At 36.1% G+C, this 19,402-nt stretch overlaps 5 protein-coding genes across 7 annotated transcripts; 2 read left to right on the forward strand and 3 right to left on the reverse strand.

Moving 5' to 3' along the window:
• Positions 1–948: 948 nt before the first annotated feature.
• Positions 949–2,746, reverse strand: LOC113053375 (BTB/POZ domain-containing protein KCTD12-like). The gene has a single exon (XM_026218335.1). The coding sequence runs from the start codon at positions 2,496–2,498 to the stop codon at positions 1,638–1,640; it is 861 nt and encodes a 286-aa protein (XP_026074120.1). The 5' UTR covers positions 2,499–2,746; the 3' UTR covers positions 949–1,637.
• A 2,218-nt stretch (positions 2,747–4,964) lies between these two features.
• Positions 4,965–8,291, forward strand: LOC113053376 (cis-aconitate decarboxylase-like). The gene is made up of 5 exons (XM_026218336.1): positions 4,965–5,051; positions 5,229–5,390; positions 5,484–5,573; positions 5,728–5,927; positions 6,646–8,291. Exons 1-5 carry the CDS (start codon positions 5,040–5,042, stop codon positions 7,613–7,615), a joined length of 1,434 nt encoding a protein of 477 aa, XP_026074121.1. The 5' UTR covers positions 4,965–5,039; the 3' UTR covers positions 7,616–8,291.
• Positions 8,292–8,803: 512 nt separating this feature from the next.
• zgc:162944 (type 1 glutamine amidotransferase) lies at positions 8,804–11,106 on the reverse strand. The gene is made up of 4 exons (XM_026218339.1): positions 10,841–11,106; positions 10,267–10,438; positions 9,985–10,183; positions 8,804–9,069 (listed from the first exon to the last, which is right to left on the reverse strand). The coding sequence occupies exons 1-4, from the start codon at positions 10,946–10,948 to the stop codon at positions 8,874–8,876; spliced, it is 675 nt and encodes a 224-aa protein (XP_026074124.1). The 5' UTR covers positions 10,949–11,106; the 3' UTR covers positions 8,804–8,873.
• Positions 11,107–11,366: 260 nt separating this feature from the next.
• LOC113053379 (39S ribosomal protein L30, mitochondrial-like) lies at positions 11,367–12,993 on the forward strand. Of its 2 annotated transcripts, XR_003277215.1 has the most exons (5): positions 11,375–11,689; positions 11,783–11,842; positions 11,928–12,044; positions 12,146–12,219; positions 12,321–12,993. XR_003277215.1 is itself a non-coding variant. In XM_026218340.1 (3 exons), the coding sequence occupies exons 1-3, from the start codon at positions 11,639–11,641 to the stop codon at positions 12,427–12,429; spliced, it is 234 nt and encodes a 77-aa protein (XP_026074125.1). In that variant the 5' UTR covers positions 11,367–11,638; the 3' UTR covers positions 12,430–12,993. The 2 variants fall into 2 exon arrangements, 1 of the variants encoding a protein (XP_026074125.1); XM_026218340.1 differs by lacking the exons at positions 11,783–11,842; positions 11,928–12,044 and having other exon boundaries at positions 11,367–11,689.
• On the reverse strand, positions 12,555–18,768 carry LOC113053377 (thioredoxin domain-containing protein 9-like). 2 transcript variants are annotated; one of them, XM_026218337.1, is made up of 5 exons: positions 18,689–18,768; positions 17,689–17,897; positions 17,393–17,511; positions 13,776–14,030; positions 12,555–13,184 (listed from the first exon to the last, which is right to left on the reverse strand). In XM_026218337.1, the coding sequence occupies exons 2-5, from the start codon at positions 17,872–17,874 to the stop codon at positions 13,064–13,066; spliced, it is 681 nt and encodes a 226-aa protein (XP_026074122.1). In that variant the 5' UTR covers positions 17,875–17,897; positions 18,689–18,768; the 3' UTR covers positions 12,555–13,063. The 2 variants fall into 2 exon arrangements, with proteins under 2 accessions (XP_026074122.1, XP_026074123.1); XM_026218338.1 differs by lacking the exon at positions 18,689–18,768 and adding an exon at positions 18,533–18,553.
• Between the last annotated feature and the right edge of the window lie 634 nt (positions 18,769–19,402).

Here is a 19,402-nt window from a genome sequence, read left to right on the forward strand (position 1 = left end):
AAATTGTAGCCTCTTTTTCCTATTTGAAGTGGAGATGAGTGGTACCCGGTGGGGTCTTCTGCTGTTGTAGCCCATCCGCCTCAAGGTTGTGCGTGTTGTGGCTTAATAAATGCTTTGCTGCATACCTTGGTTGTAACGAGTGGTTATTTCAATCAAAGGTGCTCTTCTATCAGCTTAAATCAGTCGGCCCACTCTCCTCTGACCTCTAGCATCAACCAGGCATTTTCCCCCACAGGACTGCCACAGGACTTTCCCTTTTCACACCATTCTTTGTAAACCCTAGAAATGGTTGTGCGTGAAAATCCCAGTAGCTGAGCAGATTGTGAAATATTCAGACCAGCCCGTATGGCACCAACAATCATGCCACACTCAAAATTGGTTAAATCACTTTTCTTTCCCATTCTGACATTCAGTTTGGAGTTCAGGAGATTGTCTTGACCAGGACCACACCCATAAATACATTGAAGCAACTGCCATGTGATTGGTTGATTAGATAATTGCATTAATGAGAAATCGAATAGGCGTTCCTACTCCTTTATAAGCACTTAAAGCATTTGATGCATTTGCACCAAACAAAACAGTAAATCTGGGTTGTTCAATAGCTGGTTACACATGTTCTTGTTTAGCCCTCCAGCACAAGACAAACCGGAAACAAATAAAATTGAGGCTGAAACTGAAAAATTATAACAGATTATAATTTATTGTATGAACAACTTTTGAACAAACAACAGATATAAGATGCTTACAATACTGAAATAAAGAGAAGAACTTTGTTGTATTTCAGACACAGGAACAGTTAACCTAAGACCAAAAAAAGTGCAAAATGTGCACAATTCAGTATGATACAATTGTATGCTGTAAAAAGGTAATCCTTATATATATATATATATATATATATATATATATATATATATATATATATATATATATATATATATAGCTGTTATTTCTTATTAGTTTTTATTCCTTAAGATCTTCCATTTGATTTTCTTATTCTGGAATTAAATTCAAAGTGGTCAAAAAAACAGGTAACTTTCGCACCACTTTAATTTTACTAAAGAAATTAAGGCATCAATTAGACTTAGGTTTTCAGTTTTAGTAGGATAATCACAGAGAAAAGATGCAATTGAACTTATCAAGGAAAAGTGTCATTGAGATCTACCAGTCTGATGAACACAAAGGAATATGAATGTCTGGGTTTTTCCAGAATGTTGCCTAATGTATCAGCAATAGACTTTTCCTGAAAGTGTAATCGTCCGTTAAATTAAATGCATAAATTTAATTTAATTTTAATTTAAATCATTGACCCAGGAATAAAGATATTGCATGTGGTCATTTTAAATACATGCAACAAGAACAACAAGTAGAAAACGCATCTTGGACTTTATACGAATAGACCCTCAAATCCGAAAAAGACTGTATCTGCAAACATATGAAGCTATGAAGGCGCAATGATAGCTAGCCGTTATTCTGCATTTGTTAAAGCATGAAGCAGGCTGTTAAAGTCTCGGAGCCAGGTCTATGATGCACATAATTAGAAATTTGTGAAGAACTCCATTACACCTCTCCGAGACGGCTGAAACTTTACTCTTGTAGTGGAATGCCTATATACACAATCGAATGCAACACATTTTGGTTCATTCTCGACAGAAAACATACTCTGTGTAGCTTGTCCAGATTTTGTCCTCGTTTGGGTCACTGCTGGAGTAAGCGCACGTGCCTGCAGAGCTGCACGCGACCATATGGAAACCAAACTCTGACAGCTTGTCGAACGCCTGCTCGAGAAAATTATATTTCAGATAATAGCGCGATGTGTACCTCTCTGGAGGTCGGTCCGGGTCTCTGCTCTCGTTCAAAGTGTCTCCGAACACCTCCTTAGCCAGAGAAGTCTTCCCGCACACCGTGATTCTTGCGACCCGCCTGAATTTGGCGTCTGTCTGTATGTCTCTACCGATTGTATATGAGCCCCGGTAACCGACTGTGATGTAGCCCGACTTTTTGGACTCCAGGGAAGGTGAATGAGCGGCGCTGGTGACGGACAGCGTGCGCGAGGCGTCGGGTCCCAGCAGCGGGGGCGCGCTCGGCTCCTCTGAATCACTCTGGCAGATCTCATCGGTGATGGAGTTGTCTTTACTCATTTTGGGACTCAAGAGCTTGGACAGCTCCCGCAGCTTAAAAAACTCAGCCTCCCGCTGTAATCTGCTCTTCTCCGGAAAATAGTCTGGCAAAACCAGATTTAGATCCCGTAGATAGTCTAAAATGTAGCGGAAAAGAAAACCGTCCCTGTCCAGAAAGAAGCGACCTTTGCTGTCCCGTGCCAGCTCTGTCGGTGTTTTCTTACTAAACATGTTCCACAGGAGAGAATCCGGAACGACTATTAAAGTCGTGTGTCGTGTCACATACACTTGTCCTCCCACATTTAGTTCAATAATATCAGAAAACGGGGAGGCGGAATCCGCGCCGTTTGATATTCCACACTCGGGATCTGCCACAGCCATCACGTCTCTTCAACAGTAGATGCTAGTTACTCGCGACTGTGTGCAAATGGGTTCCTAAAGACGCAATATAAGGGCAGATGTGTGTTTAAATAGGTTGTGGTGGGAGGGGAAAGAAGACGGCTGATGTTAACACTTCATTGGCAAAATGGGACCAACTGTTGTCGAGCCTCCTGCTGTCAATCAGTGCATGTTAGATGCTTCACTGATTCTTTTTTTATATTTCTTGAAAACTCATAATGTTTCAAGTATATAAATTAAACTTAAATGCAGATAAAAAAAAATAGGGAAATGCATAGACATATGGCTAAACGAATCTTTTCCCCACACAGAGAGGGTAATAATTGTCTATTAAATTACAGTATTTACATTTTCTCCCATGCGCTCCATGACAAAGGAGAATAGCGACATCTAGTGGTATTACATCGGAATTATGGACTTATCCACAAGCACAGTTGATACTAAATTGAAAAAAAAATATATATATATATATATATATATATATATGCTTCCACTGGTTTATCAAAACTATTAAATCTAACCCTGAATTATATCAAATTCAGCATGGATTGAGAAAAAAAAGTTTCAATGACAAAATCTAATTTATGACAGTTCATTTATGTTAGGCTCTCAGCACAATCCTGATTTTAAATAAGGTTATAAATGGAACACTGCAATACATTGCATTTTATTTAAAAAAGTACAATTAAAGTTAAATCAAAATCGAAATTTATATAATTGTACAGGTTGCACTTTATTTTACAATACGTGTACTTGCATGTACTTATAGTGTACTTACAGTGTAAACTAAGAAAGTTCTGGTAATACAAGGTAACTACATGGGGTAGGTTTAGGGGTAGGTTCAGGGTTAGTAGTTATTACATAGTTATTGTAATTACTATACTGCCCTACAAAGCAAAAAGGCAGTAACTGCATTTTTGGTCATAAATTAGTTATTGTCATTTTCATTAAATTCAAGGCATCCTTTGTTATGTGACAAAACATCTTATCTGAAATGTGTGTTGTTTTGGTAGAAAAATGGTAGTTGTTTTTACAGTAACTACTTAGGCTGGATGACAGGATAACTTTTAAGTCATTTTTCTCAGTTCTGCACTCTGCGTAGTTACTGCCTTTTTGTTTTGTAGGGCAGTATAATTAGTGCATATTATGTACATGAGGAACAGGACTGTAAAATAAAGTGCTACCATTGTACATACAGCAATGTAATAAGTAATTTTAACTAGAAACATTTACATAATTTACATAAAATTTTATAATTTGAAGGTTTGCTCGAGTAACAGTTAAATAGCTTTTTAATTAGAATATAAGTTTTTATACAGCAACAACACATGACTGAATAAAGCAACCACTGGCAAATTATGGGAAAGGAAACGGTCTCTAACAATCCATGAATGCAACACTCACACCAGCAATAAATATATACTGTGGGCTTTATACAAGCAAACGCCTGGACTCAATGTGGAGGCAGGAGCTCCAGAGTTCAGTGAGGCAGGGGCTAAGTGGCCAGAACAGGCTAACTGTCAGACAATACAGGCTTGGACTGGAGGAGCTAAAGGCTGTGCTTGCATCTGTACACCAGAAGGAGCTAAGGGAGAAATTGAAGGATCCACTAGTAAGACAGGAACTGAAGGCTCCACCACTATATAATATAACAATGTTATATAATATTGTAAACGGAACAGAGGATGGAATCATATCATATCATATATATTAATCGGAAATAAGTATCTATTGAACAAGAATGATGTTAAAGCATCAGGAAAACGGACTTTAAACTGTTCAATAAAACACTTGGAAGACACTAAAATAATAAATCCAAAACTTAGAATCTTGAAAACTGTCATGTAAATACTGATGACATTAACCACCCGAAAGTTTAGTAATTTAATACAGAACAATATTATAGCCTTATATTTCTTTCACTTCACAAGGGTCACACTCATGTGACACTATGAGGAACCAATGACTGAGAGAACACAGTCTCTTACAATTGCAAAAAAAAAAAAAAAAACACGATTTCACAAATGCTGAAGATGCACACTATGTATACAAGTTTGTGAAATATAATTTCATATCATATAACTGATTTTCATTTTCTGTAAAAAGAGAATATTTTTCTGTGTGGACAGTTATCTAATCAATGTCAGTGTGTTAATGTATAAGCCAAGCTCTGGATGGAATAACAACAACAACAGCAATAACAATAATAATAATTATTATTATTAATAATAATTTGTTGGTTTTACATTTTATAATTTATAATTTGTATTGCTAATTTTATTTTGTGGAAATACATTGCAAAATCAATACATACAGTATGACAATTTGTCATGTTCTTGTGCTAAGTTTAAACTGTGATTTAATGCCATTAGGTGTAGTTGCAAATTGTGAAACAATGCGTTTCACTCTATTGGGGTTAAGTAACCTTGGAAAGTTAGTGGTTGGTGAACCAGTTCCAGGAACATTAGTATATAAGGCGAACATTACCACACTGAAGTCACAGTAGGACTCGAACCTCACACAATGATCAGAAAGGTACTGACTTCTATTCATTTATTTCTTGTAGTATTTCTTTGCATGATAAAACAATGCTAGATAATTAATCCAGCTATTTTTTACACATACATTTCTTCTTTTGCTACATTTGAAATTCAAATGCCTGCAAAGTGTATGCTGTTGATGTATTGTGCAGCATCATGATTCTATTCTCAGGGAGTTACTGAGAGTTTCGGGGCAGCAGTCTCTTGTCTGAGCACATCTCATCTGACAGATGAGGTGATTAGGAGGAGCAAGGGAATGATACTGGACACGCTGGGAGTGGGATTGCTTGGAACCAGCACCCCAGTCTTTAACACGGTACTTCAGTGCAGCCAAGTAAGGATGGGGTTTACCTAGGAATATTATTAATCGGTCATTCCTTGATGTATTTTATGTTTAATGCACATTTCTTTTGGTCATTTATCATAGAGGCAGCAAGCGTTGGAAAACAGCAAGGTCTGGGGAAGACCCGGACTATCTCTTCCACCTCAGTATGCTGCTTTTGTTAATGGGGTTGCGGTAGGTCATTTGAAATAATCACTTTCAGATACACTGATAAATAGATATACTTGTGATGAAACAATAATTTACTTATTTCTTCACAATCGAATTTATGCTAAAGCACATATGTTTCCTCAGACTATTAATGGGATGTGTTCCCGTGATATATTAGGTGCACTCTATGGACTTTGATGACACCTGGCATCCAGCCACTCACCCCTCTGGTGCTGTTTTGCCAGCTGTCCTGGCACTGGCTGAAACGTTGCCTGTTAAACCCTCCGGCCTGGAGCTGTTGCTGGCTTTCAATGTAGGCATAGAGGCTCAGGGGAGACTCCTGAGGTTTTCTAAAGAGGCACACAACATTCCCAAAAGGTAACAGTGTTTTCTAAAGTGTACACTTATGCATTTAAATGAAATATTTAAATAAAAATATTTAAATTAATATCAAGATAAAAGATCTAGCTAATCATGTGATTTTGCCTTTCAAATTGACATAATAGGCATTTTCAGTTTTAGTAATTGAAGATGAAACTGAAACTTTGTGGTGTATTTTTGAAATATATAAAAACAATTAAGCACTGCATTAATTTATTCCTGTGATGCAAAGCTGAATTTTAATCATCATCACTCCAGTCTTCAGTGTCCCGTGATCCTTCAGAAATAATTCTTATTATGCTGATTTACTGCTCAAAAAACATTTTTTAAAATTATTATTTATATAATTATTATTTTATAATTATTATTATATGTTACAAATTTGACACTTTTTTGTATTCTTTCATAAATAGATTTTCAGATAGAATATTTTATGATTTCATAATACTTCAAATATAAATCTTAAATAAATCTTGTAATAATGTGAGTCTTTAATATCACTTTTGATCAGTTTAATGCATCCTTGCTGAATAAAAGTACAGTACGTATTTCTTTCACTCCAAACATGTAAACAGAAGTGTACATTGCAAACTGTTTTAACTGTTCTAATGGAATTTGATTTTAATGCAAAACCATATGACTGTACTCAACTTTGCTGATTAATAAAGATTTTTCATTTATTAGATATTTATTCTGATTCATGTGTCCCTCTCAGATTTCACCCGCCTGCAGTTGTTGGGGTTATGGGAAGTGCGGCAGCTACGGCTAAACTTTTGGGTCTCCCAGCGGCCCAGAGCATAGCAGCTCTAGCGATAGCCTGCTCGTCTGCTGGAGCACCCATGGCAAATGCTGCAACCCAAACCAAACCTCTCCACATGGGCAATGCTGCCCGAGGGGGTCTGGAGGCCTCCCAACTCGCTTTCCTCAGCCTTGAGGGTAACACACAGATTCTGGATCTGGAATCAGGCTTCGGGGCCTTCTATCCAGATTATGTCCCTCACCCATTGGCTGAGGTCACCCCTACTTCTCAGTACAGGTGGGTGTTAGAAGACCAGAACATTGCACAGAAGCGCTTTCCCGCCCATCTCGGGATGCACTGGGTGGCAGACGCAGCAATAGAAGCGAGGGCGAAAGTTCTGGACAAATTCCCAAATGCAGACCTCAGTCATATCAAGAAGATCACTCTGAGAGTGCCTACATCCAGATATGTAGACTGCCCTCTTCCAGTTAGCGAGCACCAGGCCAGACACTCTTTCCAGTTCAACTGCTGTACTGCACTGCTGGATGGAGAGGTCACTGTCGAGTCCTTCAGCAAAAGCCAGATGAACAGGAGTGCCCTAAAGGAGATGCTTCTGAAAGTGCAATTGGAAAATCCCCAAGACAATCATTCGAGCTTTGAAAAGATGTATTGTGAAATTGCAGTGGAGACAGTCCAGGGGGAAATGTTTACTGCGCGCTGCAACACTTTTTACGGTCACTGGAGGAAACCTCTTAGTCATGAGGATCTGGTGCGGAAGTTCAGGGCTAATGCTTCGACCGTGCTGAGCGCTGATGTCGTGGAGGGTATTATTTACACTGTAGAGCATCTGGACACAAACCAAGACTGTTCAATGCTTTGGTCATACATGCACTTTAATAAGCACATGATGTATAGGGATGAGCGCCGCTCCTCAGCTTTGGCCTGAATTATTGTGCATTGTGGCATCATTTAGACTAATAGAAATGATGTTGATGAACCATGTGTAATATGTAATTATTTTGTTCCTCGTATTCTCATTTTGGTGAAAATGTACCACAGAAGAGTTTTGAACTGCTTCCTAGCAAACTTTTGATGGTGAATATGATACATGTGTAAATGCTGATGAGGTAAAAGCATGAGAACAACTGTGGCTTAAATCTGGAATTTTGTATTCTGGCCAAATTGTCACAAGGTATTTTACTTACCAAAACCAACTTTAATTTGGTGATTGGCAAGTATTAAATATGGACCTTGTTTATATATATATATATATATATATATATATGTGTGTGTGTGTGTGGGGGGGGGGTTTTCTGGCTAACCTACAGTATTTCTGCAATGTCAGATAAAAGTTTATAATAGTGCTCTTTCATCAGATGTTGTTTTTTTTTTATTCCCAGAAAGTGGAGTAAGTTCCTTTCCCATGCCGAACTGAAAGTGAAGAGATAACATCTTTGTTCATTTTCACATTTCTGAATGAAAGGTTTCACATCATTTACTTCTTCTTTTACATCACTGTTTTCAGTTCTGTTTCTGTATTTTCTGTTCCATGTTGAAATTACCTTTGATGTTTATCTAATAAAAGTTATTTACATTATCATTGAAAAGTTTGATGTTTTTGAAATAAGTCACTTGCTCACCAACACTGCATTTATTTAATCAGAAAAAAAACTGTAAAACAGTAAAATATTATTACAATTTAAAATAATTGGTTTCTATTTTAAAATATTTTTTTTTCCTGTGATGGCAGTTTTTGAAAATAATTTTCAGCATCATTACTTCAGTCTCATACGATCCTTCAGAAATCATTCTAATATGCTGATTTGATGCTCAAAACACATTTCAACACATTTGAAATATCTGATCAATGTAATGCATCCTTGCAGAATAAAAATACTTTTGAATAAAAAAAACTTTTAAATGGTAGTTTATATATAGTGTATTTTTAGAAAACTGGAACAAATTAACATGGTGCTCCGGACTGACTTTCAGATTTAAAAAAATAAGCATTACTAGTTAAGATGTTCAGATGTCAGCATAAATGACTTTTCCAATCAATAAATATTTAAATAAGGCTTGGACTCATTATCATTAATCTGTGACAAAAACTAAACAGACTCAATGAGACAATGACTATCATGGTACTTGTTTATTCAGACGCTGGAGTTTGAAAGACACTGCCAATCCAGCTATTTTGCAGGAATTCAGGCTAGTTTCAGCACCTCCTGCACCATCACCCCAATTCCATCAAATATTTCATGAAGTGGAGCTTTGCACATGAAAGCGCAGGTGGTGACAATCTTATTCTTCTCATCGACATGAGCCTCATTCACATGCTTGCAGATGTGCTTGCAGCCAAGCTGAGAAATAGCTTCCGCCGTGTCTGGAACATCTGGATACCTGAAAGCCAAAAATCAGACAGTATGCCTCAGTACTGTCTTTTTGTATTAATATCAAAACTTTCATTAGCAATACAGAAACAAAGATAAGGGTATAAAACACATGGATCTGTAAAAACAGAGCCCAGCCTTTTCTGTGAAATAAAATCTGTTCCTTTGCACTTCCATCACATTCCTGCTGTGAACAAGAACAAATCATTCCAATGATACACCAGCATTCAAAGTGATAAGAATTTCTTAATGTTTCTGATAGATGTATCTTATGCTCACCAAGGATGCATTTATTTGATCAAATATCTATAGCCTATAATAATAATTTCTAATTATTATTAATTAACTAATTATTATTATGAAATTTGGAAACATCTGTGCTTAAGGATTATTCGATGAACCGAAAGCTCGAAACAGGTTTAACTAAAACTAAAACCATAAAAAAAGCATTTTCATAACATGAAATAAAATAAATGTTAACTTCAAATTCAAAGTTATTTAATTTCCCTTAAAAGTTTACTTTTTCATTTAACTTAACTTGATTAACTAAAATAACAAAATGAAATGAAAATTAATAACACTATATAGACATATTTAATAAAAAAAGATTATTAACAACAAAATTACCAAAATTTTAGAATTAAAATGAAACTAACTCAGAATATTAATATTATATTAACATCTTTACCTCATTATATTAGTCTTTACCGTCACATTTAATCAACTTAATGCATCCTTGATGAATAAAAGTATTATTATAATTTTTTTTTATTCTGAGCCCAAACTTTAGTACAGTAGTGTAAATGCAAATTGAAGACATAGCTGAATACTAGCTGCATTAAACACAAGTTATTGTATGTTTGCAGAGTTTGTCCTGTACACAGATGTAATATATCCTAAAACTATTGTAAGTCACATAATTCACCTATCATCCTTGTCATGGCCAACAGTCACTTCACAGCCAGGGAAAACCTTAGCTGCCAGCACAGGTGAGATGCAGCACAAGCCAATGGGCTTCTTCTCAGCGTGGAAGGCCTTCAGCACTGTTTTAACCTGCTCATTGACCACACAGTCTTTGCCCTGGACAGCCCAGCTACAGAGGTTCTTCGCTGCTCCAAAGCCACCTGCAAAATAATGTTACAATAATACTAAACTAAATGCTGAGCTGATTCGTGTATGGACATTCTTCCAGAAGAAGTATGCTTACCAGGGAAGATGATGGCATCCAGATCCTTTACGTCGAGATCCGAGAGGTCTTGGATATCACCCCGGGCGAGTCTGGCGCTCTCCACAAGCACATTTCTCTTTTCCTCTGTTGGAGAACCTTTCAAGTGATCTACAACATGCATCTGGTCAGTGTTGGGTGCAAATATCTTCACCTGTGGGAAGGTTAGTTCTGTTACTAAAGTCCTGGACGACGTACAGGAACAATGAACTACATGCCATTTTACAAGGTAGACTGAAAATTATTTTAAATCAGCTAAACAAAAGTTACAAATATGCTCTAATGTACAATATTTCATAATTTAGATGCACTGCTTCTTTGTCAAGAGTGAAGACGGGAAAAGATAGCTTGCCTGTTACAATGCATTCATAAGGTTGTGCGATGTCCATGTTTAAATAAGTTATCTGATAAAAATAGAATCTACTTGACTAGTCATGTGCTCTAGATGAGTCAAATATTCGTTGCATTGGCATTATATAATGTTTTGTTTTTAATCTCCACTATTGTATTCTATACAGTGGAGAACATTAGAGCTGATAATCGAAGGTTAACTCACAGTTGCTTGCTGGCGACTCAAATGAACCAGAACCGCAGACGCCTCGTGTATTTCACTTCCATCAAATACACCGCAGCCTGCCAACACTACAGCTACACGCTTTCCCATGTCTCTAAACGAAACGAAGTCACCAATTTAACTAAAGATCGCAATGAACTTGAACGGCTACGAACTTCTGCGTTTCGTTAAGCAGTATGGTGCCACAGCTGAAGAGAGGAGCGCTTTCGAATTTATCAATGAATCGTACTTTCGAATCGGATCTTTTTAGTGAATCTGTTGAACAGTCTGAATGATTCATTCTGAATAAACAACTTACTGAGCTGAACTGAGAATAGTCTCTTTAGAACATTTAGTTGTCATTTATGTCAGTTCATGCAATAAAAAAATCAACCAAGAAATGTTTAATATAAATGTAAATTATATCGATGTAGCTGAATCTTGGAATACTTCATACTTTTTAAACCGGTTATTTGAAACGAACTGTTCTAAAGTTCCGAATCGGGGAACTCTTATTTTGAAATGACTCTTCACAAAGAGTCGTTTCCGTTTCCAGTCATCATATTTTGACATACAAGCATGCAATGTAGTATAGTTAGTTGTTATGGTCCCTCATCCGTTAACATTTCGCAATAACGTGGGTATTTGAGTGAATAACATTCAAATCCCTTCACGCAGTTCTGGCCACTATAAATAGTCCAGTTACTGAGTGCTGTAACTTACTGGACATTATTAATTCTAGCTAGCTTGCTAGCTAATAACGTTACTACGTATTTCCGAAGTCAAGGCAAGTGTATAATCATGGCAGGACTGTATCGAGCTCTTCGAGCATCTTCCTCCAGTGTCACAAAGGTGAGACCCCTTCACATTTCATCATTAACCTCGATGGATAAATCGTGATAACTGATTCGATGACTCATCTTTTTTTTAAAACTGTCATTGCAGAATCTGACACAAGCCACATCACGTCGAACTAAATTCACTAAGAGTCGCGTTCCTCCACAGGTTTGTGACAGCTCAAATGTGCTTGCGTCATTTTATTCGATTAGGTTAATTGATCGTAATGACATCACACATTTTCGTCCTGCAGATATTTGAGGAACGAGCAAAAAACATGACAAGTAGAAAACAAGTTTGGTGGTGATCCAGAACATCCCAATAAACTGCAAATAGAAGCACGATGAGACGACCCTATTGGGAAAATAAGGTTGTAAAGAGTTTGGGGCTTATGATGATCATCCATTTTTTAAATTACAATTATACCAAGAAATTCCAGTGAAATATTACATGTTTTTTTTTTATCATCAGGCACATGAACCCCGTGATCACAAGAACACCCCATCAGTGAACAATCTACTCAAAATCATTAAGCACCTAGTTAGGTAAGTTGGATTTACACATTTCACAACACTTTAAATCCCTTTAACATGATTGCTGACCATTAGATTAAACTTGTTTATTTATATAATATCTTCATCTGCAGGATTGAGCCTCTCAAGCTCCCCTCCGGATTACCTGCTGAGGAGGACATGGCTAACACCTGTCTGAACAGCAGAGGAGCTGGTGGTGAAACGTCTCCTGAAACCACTTGAGCAGAAATAGAAATTGAGTCATAGACCTTTGTAGAGATAGTGTCAGTATCTCAGGAGATGTAATATTTAAATGACTAATGTTCAGTGGGACAGAAAAAAAACATTTTTAATTGATGAGCAAAACAGGCATTTTATGTCATTTTTAATGTCATGTACTGCTATAAAGAAAAAGAAAATGCACTTCCTTCACATCAATGAGAGAAAGAGGTGGCAATCCTTAGTGGAATACAGAAGTTTGCTTCCTTGGCACTTGTTTGGTGCTCACTGATCTGAGCATCAGTCCATTAAGAGGCAAAATATTGATTTCGTCTTTGCACTATTTAAATGCTTCCTGTTGTTCCATCTTACAAAAACTTCCTTAGAAAATAAATTGGTGCTAAAGAGAGAGAACCTTCACCAGAATTATGCTCCACAGAAAAGTTTCACTTTTGTACATTAAAACAAAAAAGTGAAATGAAGTATTAACACAATATTAGGTGGTATTCAGTCATCTTAAAATGGGCAAACGAGACAAAGGTGAGACAGAAGAAATTAAATAGACACTGCAAAAAAGACAAAAAAAAAGTGGTGTTACAAGACTTCGGACTGTTATGTAGGAAGCCCTGAGAAAGACGGAGCTTGTTGTTTTAGTCCTCTAATCATCATCAGATTCAGAGTCCGAGTCATAACCTTTTCCTCTGATGGTCTTTTTCTCCACCTTGGTGAACTTTGACCCAGACTTCTGTCTACCAGTGGGTGGCTCCAAAAGATTCCCACTAGAAGGAGAACAGACAGAAATGTTAAAGTAGTTTTCATTTAAAATTAAAGAAATAAAAACAAATTAATACTTTTATTCAGCGAGGACGACACATTAAATTGATCAGAAGTTACAGTAAAGCAATTAAAAATGCTGTCCTTGTGAAATTTCTATTCATTAAAATAATAATAATAGTAATATTATTTTTTATTATTATTCAGTAATAATAAATGTTATCTTGAGCACCAAATCGGCATATTACAATGATTTCTGAAAGATCATGGGACACTGAAAACAGGAATAATGGCTGCTGAAAATTCAGCTTTGCTATCAAAGGGATAAATTAAATTTTAAGATATCAAAGAATCAAAATGTTTTTGATATTTACACATATACTTTACAGTAATGGTTTTATTGTACATTCCTCTAGAATAAAAACATAATGAAAGTTTCAGAACTTAAAACTTAACGTAGTTGAATGAAAAAAAAAAAAAGTGTAATCCTTGCACATAAATAGGGAGAATTGTGACATCACGACTCTTTTCAACACGCTCCTTAACATGCACCATGTGTCTTGCTTAACTATAGGATACATATCTCCTTCACTCACCTGTAGTTAATGATACCTGAGCAGCCCAGTCTCCACTCCAGCACTTCAGTAGGGAAGTCATCTCTGTTGCCCAGATCAGTGAAGCCCACAATATAATCCTTAGTCTTCCCATCCTTCACCAGAGCCAGTGTTGGAATGACTTTAATCTTCAGCCTCTCAGTTAGGAATGGAGCCTTCTCAACATTCAGCTTGATAAACTTTGTTTCCAGATGTTTCTTCACCAAAATAGCTAGATGCTTGTCCAAAATTTTGCATCTTTGGGAAAAAAAAAATTAAACATTGAAAATATCTGTATAAGTGTTAATTTCGAAAACTATGATGAAAAAGGTTCGTTGACAAGCTTTTTTTTCCCCCATCATGACTAAAAAGAGATGATGACGAGATAACAATAAGGTCAATAAAAGATAACTGACTATATCAACATGCAGAATCGTTGACAATAAAATACTAACAAATTTTATACTAATAAATTATACTAATTTATACTAATAAATGTATAAACTGCCTAAATGTATAAAAAAAATTGTTTTCGAAAAAAAAAAAAAATTTGGACTGTATTATTAACCAATATAATTGGACTGCTGTACACCTCTAAAATGCAAGCTTTCATGTGTGCGGTTGCCAGATATCAACTATTCAAATCCCCAAATCAGAGACTTTGTGTTAAAAGGATACTTTTTGTCTGGTGTTTTGCTAAATTTTAGCAATCTGGCAACAATGTGCATGAACTCACTCTTCACTGGCTACGTTTATATGTAAACTTTTTGGATCAACTGGACTGAATTAATTCTGTTTGATGAATCTGAATGTAGTGTTTACATGAACACTAAAAGTGATCGTGGTCCATTCTTCTTATGTCGCTTATTACATCCGAGATGAAATGTCACATCCAAAATGATATCATCTCGCTTATCAGGATCTGGCTAATTTGGTTCTTCGAATGCACCTGTTGTTGATGATTAGTATGGCTGGACTGAGTCATCTGAGATAACTGCACGTTCATGGTTTGGTTTAAAAGGGGCTATGTATTGATACTCAAAACCACGATTAGCAGTGCAGCGATCAGCAGTGCAGCAATTGGCAGGTGGCAAGACAGCAACATAATGACATCATATAATTAAAGACACCTGACGAAAAACATGACAAATCTCTGGACTTTTCTAAGGAAACAGCCAAGAGAACAAAACTACATAAATGTTATAATAGATAAATGAAAATGTGGACTGACTTTATTTTATTTTAAAAATTTTTTTACATTATTCCCAATTATTTATATTCACAACTTCTAATATTTGTACAGACTTTACATTTTTATTTCAACTTAGTAATTAGCAATTCAAATTTCAAATAAAATTGTATATTTGAACAGGTTCGTTACGTGACAGCATTAATGAAAGTTTCTTAAGGGTCAAGATCATGTTCTCTGCATCTCCTGCGCTCCATCAAGCCACTCTCATAATAGCCATCATCACTCAAATTAATGCAAAACTCTACATTATCTGTGTGCAAGACTAATTAATATAATCATGAAATAATTATTTTATGATCAATAAATCTTTCAGTGAGTAAAACTTGCTGTGTATATGGTATAAAGACTACACAACATTATATTATCTTTAAATTATTTTGTTTATTATTTTTAAATTATTTTCCCTGGATCAATGGGATACTCCACTAATAAAGTAGCAGTGGTAGTGGACAGATTTTAAGTTTCAGTTCTGCTTAAAAAGATGCGATCTAATCCTGTTTACATGAAATAACCCTGCTCCCGACCAGGTTTAAGTTTACAGACCTGTTGCTATGACAGCAACTCCAGGATGAGCGTTGAAGAACCAACCAATCCAAGATCATGCCAAATCATCAACAATCAAATCCAGCTAACTGAGTTAGCGACGTACAGAGAACGAGACCCGGGGTTGATGCGCACGTTTATATGTCACAAGCTTCAAATTGCAATAGATTTTTTTTGACGTGCACACACACTGCATAAATAGTGAAAGTGAAAATGACATAGATATAGAGTTTATCACTGTTTGCACATAATAACCACTCTCCTACAGGGTTTCTTTATTTGTTTTTAACAGCAGAATTAATATTTACCCATTTATGGATAAATGGGTATGCTGCTCATTTATTACATTAAAAAAAAAAAAATTCCTCACCGCACCCAAACCATGTTGCCTGTGGATGAGTAACCAAAACAAGGTTGTCCTACACCACTTCACAGTTGCAGAGTGAAAGGGGAGTTTTATAATGACAGGACACGCATTTATACAACACTTTATGTAAAAGGAAGAGCTGCTCGTCCCATGCGTCATTATGTCATTACGTTATTTCTGCGTCATTGCACATGCGCAGTCTACTCATTTTTGTGGTTCAATCCGATCGAGTGTTTACATGTATGCTCAATTGTATTAGAAGAGGAATAACCACCCCTTCAATCCAATCGAAATTTCATTAGGATCGAGCTCAATTGGATAAATTAAGGTGTTTACATGAAGGCTTTTTTTGAGCCATCAATCCGATTCCAAACGGATAATTTGTTTGCATGTAAACATAGCCATTGCGAAAGCGCAGATGATGATCTGAAAACACTGACAACCAAGTAAGCTGCAGTTTAGAAATCTTCATCTGAGATGTTCAACATAAATTAAAATGTCATTCAGTCTGTCTGTTCTGTCATGAGATCTCGACTATTTTGTTTGTGATTGCGGTTGCTGAATAAGGGGCCGTTCACATGTCGCGCTTAAAAACACATGGAAAATGCTAGGCACGTCGCTTTTTCTCCTTCCTTCCAAAGCGCTCGGGCATTTGCGCTCCTGATAGGAGGCGTCTGCCGTTGCTAAGCAACAATGACGCGCTCTCTCCATGAAGATGTGGACATTTTAACAAAGGATAAATGGATTTGCAGCACTAAAAATTGCTTGTATTAGCTCTGCTACTAAATTTATTTAAAAATCGCTTGCACGTTGCTTCAATTATGAGTGTACATACCGCGTGCCTACATTTAAAATAACAAACTCGAGCACGCAAAAGACGCAATATGCGAACAACCCCTAAATGCACTTTCTCAATCGCTATTGTTTTAATAGAGAAAGATTATTGGAATTGTAAATTATTGGAATTACCAATGTGAATTTTATGTTTATATATTTTTTTTGTAGTAAGAGTGTCTTTGATATTCATTTCTATAATAAATAGACTATACTAATACATACAATAGAAAATAAACCATGTGTATGAGTCCACATTCTATTGGTTTGTGCCTATTGGTAAAAGTGTGCTACCTGAAATGCAAAAATTTTTTTTAATAGTTTAACCATTATACAGCATCACAAAAATGTGACTAAGATTTCACTGAGTAAAAACTAGACAAAATGCTCAGACATTTAGTCGACTAAAACTTGAAAAAAAAAAAAAATAGGACAAGGTTGACAATAATTAATATAAATAACTAATAAATTTCACAATAACTAAAAAAATATGAGACACAGGACTAAGATTAGTTTAAAAAAGACCAAATTAAACATGGCTGACAAAATTAACTTATCTGTATGCATAATTGATTTATAATACAAAATGCAGGGTTAGTAGAAGAAAGAAATGCCCTCAAATACCTGAAGGTAGAATCTCTGTAGAAATGGCAGACCACATTTTTGCTGTCTTTCACCTCAGAAAAGAAATCCCTCTCACTTGGGATCTCTCTATATTCACCATGTCCTTTAGATATCCACTCCTGAGGACAGACACATACAACAGACCACAGAGTTTAATCACACTATTGGATGAGTTTCAATGCAATGTAATAAACACTTCATATGGATAACTCACTTTGAATAAACATTTTAAAACTACATTTAAAACCAGTTCCAAATTTAGACCAAGATTTCTTTAAAACATCTACAATAGCTACCTGCTTCTGTTTTTGAGCTTTCTTAAGGGCCTCGAGCCTTCTCTCCTTGAGTCGCTCCAGCTCATCTTCATCCATGTGCTCCAACTTCTCCAGTTCGCCATCCAGCTTCTCTTCCACTATCCGTGCTGACTGCAGCATCTGCTGCTCCAGAGCCTTCGCTACAACCTCCATGGACTGACTGGCCATTTTCTCTTAAAACCTGACTGCCTCTTAGAAATACAGCACATTGTTGGTTGCAATTAGATAATGACAAGAAAAGAACATCCCATTAAAAATAATAATAATAATAAAAAAAATAAACAGTGAACTGAATTATTCAAATAAATCAAACGAGACACACTTTATACTAGATTAAGTTAACGTTGTTAAATAACTGTTTATCACACGTCTAACAGGTCTAATAACAACAAGGCATTTGTGCCTTTAGTTAGTAACGTTGGTAGCATCATGGTGTCTGTTGAATTAAAACAATAAGGTACTCGGTAAACAGTTCTGATTTGACATTTTTTAAATGCAAACAGCGTGAAATGTAACGAAGCAAATGCTGCTCACGTATGAAAGGTGTGGCACACAACAATCAATAGACGTCTGGGTTTTATGGCCATTCTGTAGTTTGACAATAGAGATGCGGGAAGTGGCCCAGCGCCTGACTACAGCCGCATAAAAACAAACATGCCAACTTGGTTTACTTTTTCTAGATCCTATGTTAGTGTCTAATCAACAGTTGATGATTTCAATATGTAAAAAGATATTGTAAATATGGACTGTTGAGTTTCAAATTGATATGTGTAGCTTTGTGTCAAATCGTGCTAGCGCTAGCGTCTTTGCATTAGCTTCCACGCACCGTGTTAACGGGAGCTTTGATCGCCAACAAAGACTGATAATTAGATGATGCCTGGTTAATCGGAAAGCAACGATAAACTGGAAATCATTTTAACCGACATAACGTTTGAAATGTGCGACTATTTTTTTTTTATGTAGGTCAGGGAACAGCACTTACCGAAGCCGTATGATTTCTAAAAGGCGGCACACTGACGCAGGTCTCACGTAACGTTAGAGGCGTGGACTGATCACGTCATGCACATAGACGTAGCGCTTTAGACGCATCTAGAAACAATATCAATACATTTTAAAATATATGTTTTATTGTACAGTTGTCTATTGTACAGTTCTTTAAGAATGTAAAAATCAGTCACCTTGTTTAAAAATTGCACGTCATTTAATTTCTGTATTGTTTCTGGACGAATGATAAAAATAACCATTCCATAGTAAAACAATAGTTATAATTATTGTTACTGTAACTGTAATATTTTGCTACATTACACAGAAGGCAGCTCGGTCAATAATTATATTTTGAAATGTAAAAAATAAACAAATATATGAATGCAAAACTAATTTGATAAATCTTTATCTTTGTACTTGACTCTGCTTCTTCAAATGCTCAATTAAAATGTTCATTTTGTACGGAGCCCCGCACATGACATGTAAGAAAAAATAAATAAATCGTGCGCACAATTTATAAATCGAGTGAACGAAATAGTAAATCGAGGGAACGCAATCGTGTGCACGTTTTAGTACAGTGAGGAAATGAATTAGTAAATCGTGCACACGATTTAGCCTACTATTTTTTCCTGCATGACATTTTGTACCTCAGTGTTGTGTCATTATTTATTTGTATTATACACCACTACAAGCTGAAACTTTTCTCAATGTC

The sequence above is a fragment of the Carassius auratus genome, chromosome 34, assembly GCF_003368295.1.
Source record: "Carassius auratus strain Wakin chromosome 34, ASM336829v1, whole genome shotgun sequence".
Taxonomy (NCBI): domain Eukaryota; kingdom Metazoa; phylum Chordata; class Actinopteri; order Cypriniformes; family Cyprinidae; genus Carassius; species Carassius auratus.

Bases quoted from the DNA above. Each gene is read 5' to 3' on its own strand.
- LOC113053377 (XM_026218337.1), bottom strand. From the start codon at position 17,874: ATGGCCAGTCAGTCCATGGAGGTTGTAGCGAAGGCTCTGGAGCAGCAG. The intron at 17,512-17,688 runs GTAGCTATTGTA...GTCTGTCCTCAG, and splicing joins AAGCTCAAAAACAGAAGCAG to GAGTGGATATCTAAAGGACA. The intron at 14,031-17,392 runs GTATTTGAGGGC...TTTTTCCCAAAG, and splicing joins TACAGAGATTCTACCTTCAG to ATGCAAAATTTTGGACAAGC.
- LOC113053379 (XM_026218340.1), top strand. From the start codon at position 11,639: ATGGCAGGACTGTATCGAGCTCTTCGAGCATCTTCCTCCAGTGTCACA. The intron at 11,690-12,145 runs GTGAGACCCCTT...TTTTATCATCAG, and splicing joins CTTCCTCCAGTGTCACAAAG to GCACATGAACCCCGTGATCA. The intron at 12,220-12,320 runs GTAAGTTGGATT...CTTCATCTGCAG, and splicing joins ATCATTAAGCACCTAGTTAG to GATTGAGCCTCTCAAGCTCC.
- LOC113053375 (XM_026218335.1), bottom strand. From the start codon at position 2,498: ATGGCTGTGGCAGATCCCGAGTGTGGAATATCAAACGGCGCGGATTCC.
- zgc:162944 (XM_026218339.1), bottom strand. From the start codon at position 10,948: ATGGGAAAGCGTGTAGCTGTAGTGTTGGCAGGCTGCGGTGTATTTGAT. The intron at 10,439-10,840 runs GTGAGTTAACCT...ACCTTCCCACAG, and splicing joins TGAGTCGCCAGCAAGCAACT to GTGAAGATATTTGCACCCAA. The intron at 10,184-10,266 runs GTAAGCATACTT...ATTATTTTGCAG, and splicing joins GGATGCCATCATCTTCCCTG to GTGGCTTTGGAGCAGCGAAG.
- LOC113053376 (XM_026218336.1), top strand. The intron at 5,391-5,483 runs GTAAGGATGGGG...CATTTATCATAG, and splicing joins CGGTACTTCAGTGCAGCCAA to AGGCAGCAAGCGTTGGAAAA. The intron at 5,928-6,645 runs GTAACAGTGTTT...TGTCCCTCTCAG, and splicing joins GCACACAACATTCCCAAAAG to ATTTCACCCGCCTGCAGTTG.